Source organism: Leptopilina boulardi, unplaced genomic scaffold (assembly GCF_019393585.1).
Source record: "Leptopilina boulardi isolate dan_hultmark-lab unplaced genomic scaffold, ZJU_Lbou_2.1 LbouV2_379, whole genome shotgun sequence".
Lineage (NCBI taxonomy): Eukaryota > Metazoa > Arthropoda > Insecta > Hymenoptera > Figitidae > Leptopilina > Leptopilina boulardi.
The window spans coordinates 694,075-714,181 of NW_026137950.1; the positions used below are offsets into that span (position 1 = coordinate 694,075).

The 20,107-nt window shown below is 31.9% G+C and overlaps 1 protein-coding gene across 1 annotated transcript; it reads right to left on the minus strand.

Annotated features, from left to right (window-relative positions):
- Positions 1–7,995: 7,995 nt before the first annotated feature.
- LOC127287984 (uncharacterized) lies at positions 7,996–9,834 on the minus strand. Its single transcript, XM_051315151.1, has 3 exons — positions 8,576–9,834; positions 8,262–8,500; positions 7,996–8,117 (listed from the first exon to the last, which is right to left on the minus strand). Exons 1-3 carry the CDS (start codon positions 9,832–9,834, stop codon positions 7,996–7,998), a joined length of 1,620 nt encoding a protein of 539 aa, XP_051171108.1.
- Positions 9,835–20,107: the final 10,273 nt, after the last annotated feature.

A 20,107-nucleotide genomic window follows, 5' to 3' on the forward strand; every position in this document is an offset into this window, starting at 1 on the left:
TATACTTCTTAAATTTCCTATTTTATAATAAAACGAAATAATATTAATTGATCTATTTAAACTTACCTATTTTATTTCATATTCGAAAAGTAAGGTATTAATAATACGACTGTCAATGATTCGCTCCGCGTGACGTCTAGCTAGCGCGTCGCCGCTTTTTGAAAAAACACTTATATTTTCAAAACTTATTAATGAATCGACTTGGAATTTTCCAGAAAACTTCTTTATATTATGATAAACAAATGTCTCACTGGAAGTTGTTTTAATTTTAAAGTTCCCCACAGACATTTTTTCGTCAAAGGTTAGAAAAGGCGATTACCGACCGTTCACTATTTATAATTAATTATTATTAAAAAATAAATAATTCTTTAATTTTTTATTAAGCTATCGTCTTCTATGTACACTAATAAGTGTGTATACGAAATGGCAAGTGATTTCATTAACATTTGTCAAAGATACGACGATTTAAGTTTAAAAATGTAATAAAATTCGTGAAAAAATTTTTTTCAGTTTTTTACATTTAATATCCACGGTTTTGGTCCTATGAAAAAAAGTCAAAGGAAAAAAAGATGCGCCTTTTTATATCAAACAGGGTAATACGTTTTAAATATCAAAATTCCGAATTTCAATTTTTCGAACATTTTGGGTCGTTTGACTGGCTTTAGAGCGCCCAGCCGAGCGCTCGGCGAGTTGTTCCTCCCAGCTCCTCTCCAAGCACATGGAGGTTCAAAGAGGTAAACTCGAGGTTGAGCATCAGCTTCAAGAGGAAATATAGCCAACTCTTTGAAAATGAAATCGTTGCAGGGTTTCTTGAAGCCTTGAACGTCTACGATGAACTCCAACTTGGAATAGAAATAAATTTCTATCCCAGGAACGTGAGTTATATACCTCTCAGTTCAACCCCCTCCCCACTACTTTCATTTTACCCCCTCCATTGCTTTACAGTTTTTTAACTATACCGCTGTTTGGTTTATACTGTACAATGCGATCATGTATGATGAGACAATAAGCAGTTGTTTCAGCAGGTATATTATTTCTAGCTTCAAATTCCAAACGTACATCAACTGACGTTTGTTTGAGAAACTCATTTTGTTTTGAACAATCAATAACAATTAGAGGAGCCAATGATTTAAAAGTTTCAAGCTTCAATATGGGTTCAGAATCTCTTCCATAGTAGGAAGATTGAAAATTAGCATACATATCATAAAGTATAGAATATTGATTTTGATTAAAATTTAAATTTAAATTTCCATAAGGATATGATTGTGAATTTAAAAAGAGTTTTACATTTGTAATGTTGCAGTGATCAAAATAACTGGCAAACTTTTTACGTTTATCTTTTCTTCCTGTTTGGAATCCAACAATTACATATCGAGGCTTCTCTAATTGTGTTGATAATTTTATTTGCCACATGACTCTTGTACTTGACGGAATTAAAGGATATTCAAACATTTCCCACGATCGAAAACTCATTGAAATTAGTGGATCTTTCTCGATAAATTTCAATAATTTGATTTTATTATTATCAGATGGTAAAACATATGGCACTAACCATTCCACTTTATTAATTTGTACTTTGAACTGTTCATCTGCACCTTCGCCCGTTTGAATAATAGAATTTAAATCACTACGTGCTCTTATTAAAATCAGTTCATGTTTAGCATTTATAACAATTTTTTTATAATCTTCAGCAAAACCAAAAATCATACCAAGTGGTATTGATATATCAAAATATCCATCTTGTAATGCCATTCTTGTATTCAATTCCAGATTCAAAACTCCTGCATTTTCAGCGCGGTTAAGTTAAGGTGGTGTTAAAGAAACAAAGCTTTTCATAGTAGTTGTATGACCAAAATACTTGCAACGGTCAATCTCAATACCATTCAATTCATAACGAATTTCATCAAACAAATAGGCTATCGCATTGTTGGCGAAATGAATATTTTGTATGGCATCAGTTCCATCAGCATTAGTCAACCTTCCAAAAATATGTAATACAATATTGCTTGGTAAAATAGATAAATCTTGATTTTATACAATAATGCGAATTTCATCATTATTGTTAAACGATGAGGATGCATATGGTTGATGACTGTGAATCTCATAATTAGCTATGGATTCATCAAAATTCACTGATGCTGGAATGCTAAGAATGTCCTCCATTTTTCTTATAACAGCGACACAAAATAAACAAGAAAAAATTTTCACCTCTTCTCTTCTTTCTCTTCCTTAGTTTTGATTTCTGACTCGCAGACCTAGCTGCTTCAGGAATTGTCGACTCTGAGGTGTTAACACCTTGCGAGCTATATTCAAACTGATCTTCGATGGACATGGTGTTTGAGTTTTATAACTACTTCCAACTTTTCGATTATAAACAAAACCATTACATTGATTTAATGTGTAAACGGATTGTTATTGTCTCTCCTCTAAAATTAACCAAAATACCGTTCTGATCTACTATACGTAGCTGAATGTTATGTATTGTCCTTACGGCGACTGGAAGGTAAATGATGTGTGCTGGAACTTCTACAATCTTATATCCTGGTGGAATAGTAGGGAAAAATTCATGTATAGTGTGAACTTTTTCACCATTTATATACGCTCCAGTGGTAATACTACATTCAATGAGTAGAGCATTCACTTTCAATATTTTTACAGGTAAATCGGAGAAATGTTTTAAATTCGGCATTAGTTTGCGAGCAGTGAATCCCAATAAACTAGCAATAGAATCTTCAGGAGTAAAGTCAATCCAAAGATTTGATTTAATATTGCATCCTAATGTACTATTGTTGGAATCTATTGCTAAATAATCTTCATCTGGTAATTGACGCCGCAAATATTCTTCTATATCTTTAATTTCATAACTACCTGTAGGTATAGTAAACTCAAAATAATCTATGTAAAATTTGTTGGAACTTTCATCAATATTAGGAATTGAGTTATATGTAAATAAATCAACAAGTCCAAGTGTATAATTTTTAATAGGTGAAAGTTCAATAGGTGGGAAGTATGAAGCCTCCAGAACTGAAGACTTTCCCGTTAACGTTAAAGTAAAAGAGTCATTCATGTTGGACATCTACTTTTATACTGAAGGTTATAATTGTTTACATATTCTTATATAGATTAAAACTGTTCTTAACGTTAAGATGCTTACATAAGAATTTAAGACATAAATGACCACATATAAATGTATCAAAATTTTGATATCTCTCATGATTATATTTTATATAGCTACCAACACCTAGATAAACAATGAGATCCAATGGTGGTGAAAGATTTCCAAAACTATCAAAATATTCAGTTTCATTGTTTATCTTTTTATATGCTACCCAATGTGTTCCAGGACCTTCTATATTATCAAGATTAATTATGGCTGATTCACATTTATAAGGTCCTGTAATAGGTAATTCATTTCTCATAAAAACTCCACGAAATTTAGGTATTTTCATAAGTTTAGCATATTTAAGTAAATCATAGTCGGTTAGTGCGCGGTGAGGTAGCTTCAATATTAGTTTTTTTGAACACTCTTTGTATATTTTAATCCATTTCCTTGATGTGGTTTAATATAAAGACCAAGTCCTTTACGATAGGGTTTCAAATATATACCCTTTCCTATAGCAATGGTCTCCATTGTTTCATTATGTCGATGTGCTTCTGAAAGTTGTTTTTTAGCAGCATTAGCATCATTTACTGCTTTTACAATACCACTGACTCCACCACTAAGTGCTCCTAATGCACTAAGCCCGGCAAAAATTGGTATTAGCGGTAAAATACCGCCAACTTTTGAAGGTACAGGAAGAATTCGAGGTGATGAAATTTTACATTTACTACCAAGATTTTTAACTGCATTTTGTGCACCAATCATTGCTGTTTTAATAGTGTCCGTTGCGTTATGATTATTTTTCATATTATTTTTAGCAGCATGAATAATCTTCCTTAATGTCATGCGTTTATTTTTCTTGGAAATTTTATTCTTCTTCTTCTTCTTCACAATCTTTTTCTTAATATTATTATTAATTTTTAAACCCATCCCAAATTTAGATTTAGCTTTCATTATATTAGTTACAGCTAATGCAGCTGCTTTTTCACTAATTTTAGCGTCCTTGGAAATTACTCGTTCCCACGCCTTTTCAGCTAGTATTTTGTCTGCAGTATTTCTTGCAGCCACGTCTTTATCTTTTGAATAGGCTATATCATGCTCCTTACAAGCCGTATCCAAAGGATTTATACCAGGATCCCCTCGTGCAAGACGTTTTGCCAACTTTGTTCCAGGTCCACAATATTGATAACCAGGAATGTGACACTCGAATGGTAATTTGTTAATTAAAGTATTGAGAAATCCTTGACCACTGCAAGAATTTTTCTTCACTTTATCGTGAGTAATCATTCCTCACTCGACAATGGTCTATAACCAACTGATTGAGGGCGACTATATAAGTGGGGTATTTATAGGTTTTTCATTAGTCAATTCTAAGATGCAGTTCAAGGTACAAGCTGTACAACTCCCCATTGCCAATGTGGATAACCTCATTGAAATTAAAGATAATGGGGTTAAACGACACGGAAGTTTATTTTCAAATAGTATTCGAGCAGCTTTTTGTGGACCATCAAATTGTGGAAAAACGAATGCACTTCTTTCTCTGATTATACATCCGAATGGTTTAGGATTTGAAAATATATATTTATATTCAAAATCATTACAGCAGCCGAAATATAAATTTTTGGAACAAGTACTTAGTAAAGTAGATGGCATCGAGTTCTTCCCATTCAGTGAACATGAACAAGTTGTTACGCCTAAAGATGCAAAAACTAATTCAATTTTCATTTTTGATGATATCGCTTGTGAGAAGCAGGACAATGTTAAGGTGTTTTTTTGTATGGGGCGGCATGTTAACGTCGATAGTTTTTATCTTTGTCAAACATATGCTCATATTCCAAAACATCTTGTTAGAGATAATATTAATTTGCTTGTACTATTCAGACAAGATGAAAGGAATCTCAAGCATGTTTATAATGATCATGTGAATACAGATATGACTTTTACACAGTTTCGAGATTTATGTTCAGTATGTTAGAACTCTGACAGGTATGGATTTGTAGTTATTGATAAAGATAGAAATATAAATGATGGAAGATATAGGAAGGGATATGATTGCTTTATTCAGTTATAAATATTAAGCATTTCAAAAGAATTGTAATAGTTCAGTTTGAGACTTTCATAAATAAACATGTTTCGAAAGGAGCGAGAGACACTACATCAAATAGCTGCAGCAAGTGATGCTATACGTCGAAAGCATCGTATTCTTAAAAGTGGCAGAGAGTCAGCTAAAAATATGTTGAAAGAAACCTTTCAACCATTAGTTACTCCATTGGAAAAATTAGTCCATATAACTAAAAATCCTATAAAGATTGAAAATTTTCAAAACCATGTAAAGAAAGAAGAAGAAGAAGACTGTGAATCATCTTTTAAGACTGCCATTAGTAAAGATACACCTTTCAATAAATCTATTTATAATGATGATGTAACGTTTTATGATCCTATTTATGAAGAAGAGGGCATGCAAAATTTATCAAAGGAAAATATAATTGATAGATTACCCAATCAAGAGAATTATAATATTATTGTTAATGAGCAACATAATAATATACTTAATGATACCTTTCATGAGCAAGGCGTGTATAATATTAAAGACGCAAGTAATGTGATTGATACTCTGGAAGAAGAAGAAGATTCTGATAAATTAACAAAGAAATTTCTACAAATGTTGGACAAAAATAGGAAACAATATATAGATATGATTTATGGAGTACGTAAACTTCCCGACGGTACATATGTGATTGGTGATACACAAATTAATTTTGATGGTTCTTACATTAACCTAGTTGGGAAGAAAAAATATTCTAAAACGGATGGATTATTGGAACTCATATTCCGACAAAAACCTGATCAGAAGTTAACAAATGCTAATGATTTCGTAAACTATAAAGAAATCCTGCGTAGTACGAATGCACATAGAAAGAACTATAGCCCAAATAAACCTATTCGTAGTAATAAGACTTACAAATATACTAATGTTATTGCAAAACTTTTGCTCAAATCCGGAGATTCTTATTTGAAGAGAAAAACTCAATTACCACAATTTATGACGGTGAAGAAAGAATCATATCCAGACTATGTCTATTGGGATGATCCAAACGAGATTGTTGATCGTCTATGCTTACTTGTCGCATCACAACAGGCTGGCAATTCAAGTCACAACAATGAAATTATGTCAATAATTGAAGAATTACGGGAAGCTCAAATTATTTATTAAGAGTGAACTTGTAAAATCAAGATCATTATTATATTGAATATTGTTCTATTCAGATCATTTTATTATAAATCCTTGAACATGGATGATAAAAAGTTAACAGTTGTGACAGAGTTACATAGGCAAGCTAGGAGAAATTATCCACGTCGTAAAGTAGAAATGCGTGGAATTGATGAAACTTGGCAAGCAGAATTAGTTGAAATGATACCTTATTCTAAAGTTAATAAAGGTTTCAAATATATGCTTACAGTTATAGATATATTTTCCAAGTATGCATGGGCTATTCCTGTAAAAAGTAAAAGTGGAAAAGATGTTTCTGAAGCTATGGAATCTATACTTGTGAATGGACGTGTTCCTACAAACTTGCATACTGATAAAGGAAAAGAATTTTATAATTCTATATTTGAGAGTTTAATGAAATCATATAAAATTAAACTGTATTCAACTTATAGTAATTTAAAAGCTTCAATTATCGAAAGATTTAACCGCACACTAAAAAATATGATGTGGCCACAGTTCAACTTACGAGGAAGTTATAAATGGGAAGACATTTTACCATCTCTTGTTACAAAGTATAATAACAATAAACATCGTACTATTGGAATAAAACCTAAGGATGTCAGCAGAGAAGATGAAAAGAAACTGTTGAAACGCATCTCCAAACAAAGAAAAATTTTGCCTAAAAAAGCAAAATTCATAGTTGGTGATCGAGTACGAGTGAGCAAGTATAAGAATGTTTTTGAAAAAGGATACACACCCAACTGGACGACTGAAATTTTCACCATTATTCAAGTCAAATCAACGAATCCAGTAACTTACAAGCTGAAGGATTATCAAGATCAACCCATCGAAGGCGGCTTCTATGAAGAAGAAATTTCCAAAGTGAAATTTCCAGATATTTATTTGGTAGAAAAAGTCCTCAAAAATCGTCGTAATGAAATCTATGTCAAATGGCTTGGATTCGATATTTCTCACAATAGTTGGATACAAAAATCAGAAATGTAAAATTTGAAAAGTTAAAGTTAACTATTTGAAAAGTTAAAGTTAACTTTTAGAAAAGTTACATTTAAAAAGCATGTAAATATTTGAAAAGTTAAAGTTAACTATTTGAAAAGTTAAAGTTAACTATTTGAAAAGTTAAAGTTAACTATTTCAAAAGTTAAAGTTAACTTTTAGAAAAGTTAAGAGAATGTTCTTTTAATATATACTGAATGAAATTAAGCAAGTTTAGACAAATTCCAACTTCATTGTTGAAGGAAACAAAAAAAAAAAAAAGTCGTTATAATTTTAAAAAAAAATTTTAGTCTTTTCACAGACTAGACTTGTTTCAACTTGCCTTTTTTGAACAGGAACAAAGAAGAGAATTTATGCATTTCATGGTCTAGACTTTTCTCAACTTGCTTTTTTTGAAAAAAAAGGAACAAAGGCATCTTCTGAGAATTTATTTATACTTGTGAGAGCTATGTCAACAATTGTAATAATGTATATGAAGGTTGTATTAAATAAAGTAGACATAAAATTAATAAAAAGTTTTCATTTAATAAGAATTTAATTACACTTTTCCTTCCACTACAACTCTTTTTTTCAATATGTATAATAAATATAAATAAATAAGAAATATAAACAATAAATATAAATAAATAAGAAATATACAATAAATATAAATAAATAACAAATATATACATCAGACTTGTAACATTTCTACATCATCATCATCATCATGGTTTACAATATTACAATGTCCCCAAGCGAGAGTGTCTGTACTATTTTTTAATAAATATCTCTTATCATCAAATGGACTTAAAGCTGTTTTGGTTTGTTTTAGTGTGTGTACATTATGCAATTTTGATCTAATACAATACTGTGTTCTAGATTGAATTTAAACGTTTTTTAAACAGAATAGATAATCATTGAAAGTAATAGTTTTTTTCACAACTGCCGTCTTGATACCTTTAACTTTTTTTATAAAATCTTGACCTTCAACGCGAAGACTGTACATTTTACTCCGCAATCCAACAAATTCTGTTACAATTTTCCCACTGCACTCATCTTTCATGAGACCCAAGACTTTTTTGTTAGCTTGCGGAATGCCATATACATTATTAGCTGGGTAATCTGATGTATCAAATTTGCAAATATCTACCTTCATATCAGAGTAGATATCTGCACATTTAATTTTATACACAAGGCTATCGGTATCAGTGTAGAGTAATTTACAATTATTAACATACTTGATTTTCATATAATTATAATGAAAATCATACATTAATGTTTTAGAAATATCTAAAACGCTAAGTCCAATATAGATTGGCTTATTCATAAACACTTCCGTTTTTGTGAGTTCCACAGCAATCAAGTTATCATTAAAGATAGCTCTTGTGTGGAAGTTTGGTTTTGATATAAGAGCCTCGGCGCCGTACCTACCCTCCCACTTTGTCACAAGCTTGACATCTACATGCTTTCGTACATTTTCCATAGTCTTGCCATAAACAGCATTATTCATAAGTTTGAACAAATTTTTTCCAAACTCATTTTTAGCATTTGTTCGCATCATAGTATTAAAATCAATATAACTTTTTAACCAAGTGGACTGTTTAAATTTTAAAATTCGATGTATATGATTAAGTTTAATACCATGTGCTAATGCTTGTTTAAGTGCACGATAATGGATTATATACTTTTGTTTCGGTAAGAGAGTAGTTAACAGCTTCGATTGTTTTGATCCAGGTGGCTTTGAGTGTTCAGGACAAAATGGTAAGTCACTATGACTGTTATGCAATTCATGAGGGTAATCTAAATCCACTTCTAATATGTAACCAAAAGGTGAATCATCAGGGATATTAAAGTTAAATGTATTATCTATATTTTTTACCCACTCAAAACCACCGTAGGGAAGTGCTTGTACCATAGCCCAACCATAAAGGTTATTAGCGTCCAAGTACACAATGTAAGATGTTTCTTCCTTTTCATTATAATTCTTCATATAATGATTATTAGCATGAGCATATATATTTGAACATTGGCTAATCCCACCCCTAATGCCACGTTCAATAAACATGATCATGTCAATATCTGTAAGAAGTTCCAACTCAACATTTGTATACTTTAGCATATCATCCCAACTCAATCCTGGAGTTGTATAATAGTGAGCTGGATCTAAACCATATGCATCAAGACATTGGTCTCTAAAATTTTCAAAAACATCTGCAAGTAATAAAATGTCTGTTTTCCTGTATAAATATACATAATCACCGATATTTTTGCAATTAAATGCAGACCAAACCTCTTGTGCATGTAGATAATCTTCATTACTTATATTTGAATCATTTAAGGTACTGTAAAATTTCTCTATTGGCGGTAGTTGTTCCTCATTAAGTTTTAATCTACAATCCAAGTACTCATATGGAAAATTTCCTTTACGGGTTAGTAACTGAATTTTATCCATATCATAGGCTTGAAATTCAGAATTTACAATATTATAATTCGTCAAATAAGATGCTAATTTATCCAAAGATGATGCCATGAATCTAAAGGAATCTATAAATTTAAATTTGATATCATTTGCTGCAACGTGTTTGGTAAAACTTATATATTTTTCTTTATTAATTGGAAACATTACCCTCAAACTCAGTCGCGATAGCTTTTATAATGAAATGTGCATCATATCCACTCAAGTTATGGAAAACCACAGGAATAGTTTTTGAAACCTAATATTTCAGATTGCAATCTTGATGAGCGACTCCTCTATATTTACCAGTTATATGACAGTGATCTCTAACTTTAACACCCCCATGCGTGATAATTTTTCTGCAGATGTGACAAACATTAGTATTTTTGAATGCTGCTTTTTGAGTTGCATTTAAGACTTCCATCGGAACGTTAGTTATAAAAACAGGCTCAACATCCTCTGCCACTTGTTTTAATTCACGAGCAAACCATTTTGCTGCATCTTCTTCATTAATAGGGGATGCTTTGTATACTGATAAAGTGTCATCATAACACTTTAAATAGTAGCCAATGCTCAGAAGTTTATGTTTTTGAAAAACTTCTGTATTATCCCCTACGAATGAAGAATCAGTCGCAGGAAGCAGTAGGCTCTCACAGTCAGCATATATGATAAACGGAGCACGCTCCTTGCTATAAAAATTCTTAAAATGAACCCTATTTTGTCCAGACTTTGGTAAAATAATTTTTGCTTTATTTAGTTTTATGCAATTTTCTATATGATTATTAAGCTCCTCTTCATTTTTAAAATAATGTAAACACCGATCACAAATATGCTTCTTAAATTCTGACTGTGATAATTGTTTGCCTACAAGCCTGGATAAATTTTTTATCCAAACGAAATGATAATTGAATGAGGTGGTAGTGTTTGATTTTTCAGCACAATCTTCCTCGTCACATTCATCATAATCTTCCTCAATGCGTAAAAGATTCACATGTGAGACTTTCTTACTAGATGAGAGATATAATGGTATTACAGTAAATTTTGATTTATGCTTTTGTAAACCATAAACATTTACTGAAACATCATTTTGAGATTCAAATTTTCGGATATCCTTAAATGTTACAGGAAATGTAATACCTGTAAAATTTAAAGTATCTTCAAATTTCTCATATTTTTTCACTCTTCCCGAATTAGAGGAGGTTTGATATAATGCTGAAAGAATCGCCCACTTGAAGCATTCATTACCTTCTTTTCGGACATTTATACAGGCTTTTTTTCGTTCAATGGCAAGTGTCAGTTTAATGAAACAACCAACACGCATAGGGTTGTATTTGTTAAAGTTCACATCTAATCTGAGAATAGAGTGAAGTTGCCAATTTGATTCTTTCTCCTGAAATTCTTCGATAAGTTTGAGGGTTATTTGCTTAACATTTTCATTATAAAAGTTATTTAAATCTGTTGCAGGGAAAATCTCGCCTGTTTTTGCAATGAATGATTTCAAATCTAAAATACTTGTTCCATCAGCTAAAGTCTTTTTAAATTTAGCTACCAAAATTGTATAAACTTTTAAGCAACCTAACCTATTTAAACAGGCTTTAACTTGATCTTCATAAATTGAAAAGGCATCATCTAAGAATAAATTAACATCTATGTGACTCATATTAATAATTGTTCCGCTTTGAATTCTTGAATTAAATGCCCTATCAGTCACAGTCCATTTAATTCTATCATTCGCTTCCAAACTTGATCCACGTTTCATTACCGAATCAAAGTGGCATTCAAAAAAATAAATTTGTTTTAGTAAATTTCAAATTCTCTCCTTTTGATTACCTTTAATAGAAGAGAAACGTTTTGAAAATTTTTTTAAAAGAGAATAATGTTTTTTACATTTGTTATGCCACTCAAATGCGCTAATGAAACGATCATCACCTGACTTGGATGATACAGATTCTAACTCAATTTTAGCAACATTAATGAAATTTTCTGATACTTCACAAATTTCATTAATGCTATCCTGTGAAACTATTCTTTCATAAGGTTTATTATTTCTGCGTGTAGACATTTTTTATTGTTGTTTTTTTATTTAGAACGACACTGTAACAAAAAGAATAAGCTGAAACAGAGAAAAAAAAATGCTGTTGAATGTAGTGGAACCCCCTCTCACGGATATATTAGGAACCTCCAAACTGAATGCTTTTGACCCTTAATTGTTTGTTGTTACTCCTGAGACTAGTCTGCAACAGAATAAAGGAATTTTTTTAATTATTACTAACATTATGTACACATATAAATAAATACTTACATAAAAATGTTCTGACTAAACTTTATAACACACAATGTGTGTAAAAGTAGCACCCCCTCTCTAGCGCGCTTGAGCAAGTTGAGACAGGCAAGAAACAAGTCTTAACTCACTGAGACTACAGTCTGTGAAGTGAAAGTAGTCTCAAGCGTGTTGAGTTAGATGAGATATATGTGCACGCTTCTACTACAACTGCTTCTACGTATAGGTGGCCCCCTCTCTTGCGCGCCTGACTGAACTCAGTGAGACTGCTACTGTTGGTGTGAGTGAGTAGCGACCCTACTCTCTCTCATGGACCTGACTCAGCTACTATTGGTGTGAGTGAGAAGAACCCCTCTCTCTCTCTCTCATGGACCCGACTCAGCTTGGTGAGACAGCTACTAGTACTGGTGCATGTAAGGAGGAGCCCCGGGTTGATGCTGCTGATTCTGGAACCTAGAACAGAATGACTTTCCTTGCCACGGGAATCGCCTGAGGTACATGTCGTCCCCACTATTCACAACACCCCACTACCGAACTCCATCCCCACTTGACGCATGGACTACCAACGGGCCCGGTGATGTACGCGCGCATGTGCCGCGCACACTTTTGAGTCATCCACTGTGCACCACCCACAGCCACCTACTCCCAACCACCCACAGTTCCGCGCGGTATCTCGCGAACCCTTTGTTCCTCGACGTTCTAATTATGATTTTTGAATTTTCGGGGCCGTATATGTTAATACGTAGGAAAGATATATGCAAATAAAATGCAAATGAGTGGGTGGTAAGGGGGTGGCCAAGAGGGTTAAAAAATTCAAAGCATATGCAAATTATATGCAAATGAGTGGGTGGAAAGGGGGGGGGTCAAGAGGGTTCAAAAAATTCAAAGCATATGCAAATGATATGCAAATGAGTGGGTGGTAAGGGGGTGGCCAAACGGGTTAAAAAATTCAAAGCATATGCAAATGATATGCAAATGAGTGGGTGGTAAGGGGGGGGTCAAGAGGGTTCAAAAAATTCAAAGCATATGCAAATGATATGCAAATGAGTGGGTGGTAAGGGGGTGGCCAAACGGGTTAAAAAATTCAAAGCATATGCAAATGAGTGGGTGGTAAGGGGGTGGCCAATAGGGTTCAAAAATTCCCGCGAGCAACAGCGCCATCTCGCGACAACGGTCGGTAACACTGATCTATGGTAAAGTAGAGTTACCATAGGTCGGTAAGGTAGGAATCGAAGAGGACTGAACTAGAACCGACATAGCTCTACTACTATTGTAGATTCTCATATAGAACAATAATTATCGAAAATTTGAAGTTAATTCAATAAACTTTTCACTTTTTACTGGGGTGCTTAAGGAAGAATACCTTTTACACACATATATATATATATAAAGCAATTATAAAAAGGTCATTTATGTAAGTTTTATTAAATAATTCCATTGAGAGTCGTCTAAAAACTATTTTGCGCAAAATTTTTTTTAATATGAATTTTTGAACAATATACAGCACGAATATTTTGCCACTTCATTAACCATAATATTATAATGTGTAAATTGCTTCTATTATCGATTAGGGACTTAAACTGAATTAAAATTGACACACTAAATAATATTATTATTATTAAACTTGAAAACTGTTCGATTTTAATATAAATATTAACATTCTCTGAAATTAATAACTGCAACAGTTTTCAGATGAAATTCAATGTACCGAGTACATAAATCGTTTCTAAAATCAAATATTACGATTTAAAAAAAATTTACATAAATTGCCTTAAGTAACTATATTTTTCGGCATGATCTCATAATTAAAGACTTAATTTATGTTATATAATTTATGCGAACTTAATAACTTTTTATATATATTTTTTTTGTCACATTATTTTGTTCTTCTAAAATAGTTTGTCCTCTGAACCACAAACTTTGGTTTTACATAAATACATATGTATCAGCATCGAAACTCAAAACGTTTATTGTGATTTGGAAAAACACATATCTTGTTATAGTTTTTTTTCTGTCGTTTATTTCAAATCACTAATATTTATATAATTTTACTTTTTTGAAACAAAATTCAAAATGTTTAATGTCTTTTAAAAATGTTCATTCTACTGTCGTATCTGTTAACTTACTTGTTTTATTATATCTATTTTGTATAATATAAGTTTTTGGAAGGTTGAACCTTCAGCTTCATATACCCCTTATAAATGTATATGAAACGCAAACCAAAGTCAAATATTTTGTTTTTAATAATACTTTCATAAGAATCGTTTGATAAGAAAGACTTGCAGTTTATTATTAACCCTTTTGTCATTCATTTTATTCAGGTATGATAATTTTAGGAATTAGGTATTAAGTCAATAAGAATTTAAAGATGAATCAAGAATTTCAAATATAATAAATAAAAGTTTTTTATACATATATTAAAATTGATTACATATTCTAAATAACATTAACACGGGCACACAAAAAAAAGGTGTCTGTTTCTTGAACTAGACATATATTTCCTATAGTATTTTGGGCCGCTGAAACCGAATCTGAGCTCAGAATTGCTCCATCACCCTCAGTTTTTTTTAAATCGACCAAAACCACCCTTAAACGGACAAATTCACACTTCGGAGATAAAAAATAAATCAACTTATTTTTTAAAAAAACCTAATTTTACATCTACGAAACTTTGCTCCACTAACTCAAAAACAAAGCCAGCATTGATCCAGCACCCCCTGAATTTTTTTAATCGAAAAAACTACTCCTAATCTGAAGAACCAAAATCAGGAGATAAAACAATAAAATAACTGATTGACAAATTTTATAACCAGATATTTTTACTCCAGCAATGCAGAAACAAAGCCAGAAATGCTCCCTCACCCTCTAAATTTTTTTTAAATCGAAAAACCACCCTCAAGTAGAAAAATTCAAATTTAAGAAGTAAAAACATATTATATTACCGGCTTTTTTTAAAAACAGAACCTTACATGTATGTAGTTTTGCTCTAATAACTCAAAAAAATAAAGCCAGCATTGATCCATCACCCTCTGAATTTTTTTAAATCGAAAAAACTACCCCTAATCTGAAGTATCAAATTCAGGAGATAAAACAACAAAATAACTGATTGACAAATTTTATAACCAGATATTATTACTCCAGTAATGCAGAAACGAAGCCAGAAATGCTCCCTCACCCTCTAAATTTTTTTTAAATCGAAAAACCACCCTTAAATAGAAAAATTCATATTTAAGAAGTAAGAACATATTATATTACCGGCTTTTTTTAAAAACAGAACCTTACATCTATGTATTTCCGCTCCACTAACTCAAAAACAAAGCCAGCATTGATCCATCAACCTCTGATTTTTTTTAAATAGAAAAAACTACCCTTAATCTGAAGAATCAAACTTAGGAGGTAATACAATATAATTATATTGTATTACCTCCTAAGTTTGATTCTTTGGTGGTTTTTCGATTTAAAAAAATTTTAGAGGGGAAGGGAGCATTTCTGGCTTTGTTTCCGCATTGTTGGAGTAAAAATACCTGGTTATAAACTTTATTAATCAGTTATTTTATTGTTTTATCTCCTAAGTTTGATTCTTCAAATTAGGGGTAGTTTTTTCCATTTAAAAAAATTCAGAGGGTGATGGATCAATTCTGGTTTTATTTTTTGAGTTAGTAGAGCAAAACTACATAATGAAAGGTTCTGTATTTAAGAAAAGCCGGTAATATAATATTTTTTTACTTCTTAAATTTTAATTTTACTATTTAAGGGTGGTTTTTCGATTTAAAAAAAATTAGAGTCTGAGGGAGCATTTCTGGCTTCGTTTCTGCATTACTGGAGTAATAATATCTGGTTATAAAATTTGTCAATCAGTTATTTTGTTGTTTTATCTCCTGAATTTGATTCTACAGATTAGGGGTAGTTTTTTCGATTTAAAAAAATTCAGAGGGTGATGGATCAATGCTGGCTTTATTTTTTTGAGTTAGTAGAGCAAAACTGCATACATGTAAGGTTCTGTTTTTAAAAAAAGCCGGTATTATAATATGTTTTTACTTCTTAAATATGAATTTTTCTATTTAAGGGTGGTTTTTCGATTTAAAAAAAATTTAGAGGGTGAGGGAGCATTTCTGGCTTTGTTTCTGCATTGCTGGAGTAAAAATATCTGGTTATAAAATCTGTCAATCAGTTATTTTATTGTTTTATCTCCTGAATTTGGTTCTTCAGATTAGGGGTAGTTTTTTCGATTAAAAAAATTCAGGGGGTTCTGGATCAATGCTGGCTTTGTTTTTGAGTTAGTGGAGCAATGTTTCGTAGATGTAAAATTAGGTTTTTTAAAAAAATAAGTTGATTTATTTTTTATCTCGGAAGTGTGAATTTGTCCGTTTAAGGGTGGTTTTGGTCGATTTAAAAAAAAGCTGAGGGTGATGGAGCAATTCTGAGCTCAGATTCAGTTTCAACGGTCCAAAATATTATAAGAAATATATGTCTAGTTCAAGAAACAGACAACTTTTTTTTTGTGTGCCTGTGTAATATTTGAGGACAATAAACATTTTCTATTATCCCCATATTAAACTTTTATAATGTACTTATATTTAAAACGGAATGAAATAAATAAATCAAGATTTTAAATTTAAAAAATATAAATATTGTGCACTTACTTTGAATTATGACGCTTTAAATTTTCCCGCACATTGATCATTCACTAAAGGAGTTGTACACTAGCGCCTCCTACAGCTTCAAATACCAAAGCACATAGATGGAAAACTCATATTATAAAAATACTCCTGTAAAACCAAAGTTCTATAACAAATAATGTCGGACAAAATAGAATTCGTTTAAAGAATTGTTCTCAGAATTTAAAGTTGTAGGAAATGGAAATACTTTCAGATGAAGATTTTATGAAATAAAAAGTCAGATAAATGGAATTTTAATTATATAGAAATTATATTATATTAAAAGTAGATTAAAAAATACCTCGTCAAATAACATATTTATGTGATGTTATTCCGATGTGAGAAATTTTGATTTAATAGTATTTCTGACTTTTGAAAATTTAAACACCAATACATTTTGCTCAAAACAAAATCGGCATAATATAAATTTCTACAGTTGAAACTTTTTTGGCATATAAATTTCAATAAACATAAATTCTATTGGAAAAAAATTCAGAAATATGGAAATGTGTATTTACAAAAATTCTTTTACGTGAAACTTTGGTGTAATACAATTTTAGACTATTAAAAATTAATTGGGTATACTTTACGTAAATTTAAATTTATTTAAAAAAGATTATCAAGTATTTTAAATGTTTTTTACATAAAATGCCCGATAAACGAAAATTTATTGCAATAAAAATTCTATCAGATAAGAATTGGTCTAAACAAATATTAAGTCAAATCTAAATTTCTCTAAATGAAAATTGGTAAAAATTAAAGTTGAATTAAACCTAATTTCCATAAAATAAGATTTTGTAAGAAAAATAATTTTACCTTGGCAAAATTCGATTAAATAAAAAACTTGACTTATGAAATATATGTTATATAAAATATCTATTAAACAACAATTATTTTGAAATATTGTTCCTACTAACAAAATTTCTCTTTAATAGAATGTCAGTTTAATAAAAATTAGTTCTCATAAACATACTTTTACATAAAACTTCTGTCATTTACAAATTAACAATTCTGAAAATGTGAATAAATTACAATTCCTTTATAGTATATTTTGCTTCTCTACTCATTTTGACTCATAGTAATTTAATTAAAAGAAATTTCGGTTCGTGTATAGTTATGTCAGATCGAATTCTGTCTACGAAAAGTTCTAATTAATTTATTTAGGGGAATCAGAATGCGCGCCGTGTAGAGCTATTTCAAAATATTGGAAATTTAGTTTATTAATTTAATTGCTAATAAGAGTTACACATCATACAACCCGAATATCGTGATAGTATTATTTGTGAATAATCCCTTGATAATGTGAGATATGATATATACATTAAACATAGTTTAATGAGTTTATAAGATCCCAGGCAGAATTCGACGACCGGCATGGTACCGGGCCGGTACCGGCGGCGGACTTGCCGGTGCCGGCGTGATACCGGTATTTTCACCGGCCCGGAGCCGGTCCAGTCAACAATGATAACCCGGGAAATATACGCCCTGGTGCCGGTAAATCACTGGCCCGGTTCTTGTTTTTAGTGTTTTCATGCCGGTTTACTGCTGGCACACCACCGGCGAGATACCGGGCCAGTAGAAATTTAGTCACCGGCCCGGAGCCGGTCCAGTAAACAATGATAACCCGGGAAATATACGCCCCGGTGCCGGTAAATCGCCGGCCCGGTTCTTGTTTTTAGTGTTTTCATGCCGGTTTACTGCTGGCACACCACCGGCGAGATACCGGGCCAGTAGAAATTTAGTCACCGGCCCGGAGCCGGTCCAGTAAACAATGATAACCCGGGAAATATACGCCCCGGTGCCGGTAAATCGCCGGCCCGGTTCTTGTTTTTAGTGTTTTCATGCCGGTTTACTGCCTGCACACTACCGGCGAGATACCGGCCTGGTACCGGCATTTTCGCCGGCCGGTGCTAAAAAAAATACTTTGTTAATTTTCTGCCGGCGTTATGCTGGCGCGGTGTCAGATCAGTATAATTTATTAACAACACATTTCATATTTTTTAAACATTAAACAGTATTAATTATTATTTAATTTAATTGTAAACACTAAAGAGAATGCTGAAACATATGAATCATTATTAATAAATAACAGAAAATCTGAAGACACGAGGAATTGAACTCAGGACCCTTGGACTGCAAAGTCGACGTCACTTCCGCTAACCTAAACCTGCTTTTGAGATGTAAATGCAAAGTGCGCTTATAAAGTTTGAAACCAGGACCATTTGCAAAAAGTTCTAAATTAATAGAAAACAACTTATCTAAAAGTCAATTTCAATTATGTAATGGCAAAGTGAATAATTATTTAGTGGTATACATACATTTATAACAATATACGTTGGGACGGAGACAAAAAATAAACCGCTGGCATGGTACCGGCCCGGTACTAGGTTTAAGGGGAGGCACCAGCTTTATTTTGACCCCCTTAAATTTACATTATCCAAAAAGTTTATATTCTTCATTTTGCATCATTTTTCACCTAAAAACATATAGGGTGGTCAAAAAAAAATTTTCTTATTTTTGAGCAGTTTGGAATTTTTATTTTTTCGAAATTTCAATATTTTTTCAAATCCATACGAGAAGTTGTTTGAAATTGGAAAATAAGCATAGAAAAAAATTGGCGTTAAAAAAAATTGAAATTTGTAAAACTAGATCCATTTTTTCGACTAAAATTTTTGAATTTTGTACATTAAAAAATCTCTAAATTGGTCAGAAATCTTGGCCCAAAATCTTGGTGTTTTTTTCAAGCAGCCAAGGCGAAAAACAAGAAACCAGGACCCCACAATGTGAACATCCACACACAAATCAACCAATTATGCTTTAAAAAAATTTTACCGTTATATCAGAGGTTGACGGAAGATTCCCTGTTGTTGCGCTGCTCAAGATGTTTGACTCAAAACGCCAATGAAAGCTTACATAATATAATTTGGAGTAGATGTCCAAAGGAAGTGTTTGTTGGCAATTCCAGAGTAAAAATCGCAGCATCGTTGGCTGTTTGTGAATACAATCTTGGAACCACAAGGACCATTTTTGATCTTATGCAAAAGTTAGGGTTATCTGCCGGCAGCGAAACTCTCAGATTGGCAAATAAATCTGACTCTCGAAGATTAGCCAGAGGCATTGAGAAGTCCACCGAAAAATTTAAAAACGCTCGGCGGATTATTGCCCTCGCAAGTAGTAGAAGGGAAGAAAATTACATTGAAAACGAGGGCACAATGTATGGAGCAGGTATGTTCTAAAAAATTCACTTTTTTTATTGTAAGTAATTGTGTGTACCTGTATACGTGTAATTATGTAAGTTTATAAGTATGGATGTATGAATGTACAAATCTATTTTCGTCTATTTCTCGTATTTTAGTAAATGAAAAAAAATTTCTGACCAATTTAGAGATTTTTTAATGTACAAATTTTA

What these genes read in the sequence shown, in the direction of transcription:
- LOC127287984 (XM_051315151.1), bottom strand. Translation starts at nt 9,834, where the DNA reads ATGGCATCATCTTTGGATAAATTAGCATCTTATTTGACGAATTATAAT. An exon ending in GATATTTCTAAAACATTAAT is followed by an intron (nt 8,501 to 8,575) that starts GTATGATTTTCA and finishes TGATACCGATAG; the next exon opens with CCTTGTGTATAAAATTAAAT. An exon ending in TTTTATAAAAAAAGTTAAAG is followed by an intron (nt 8,118 to 8,261) that starts GTATCAAGACGG and finishes AAACCAAAACAG; the next exon opens with CTTTAAGTCCATTTGATGAT.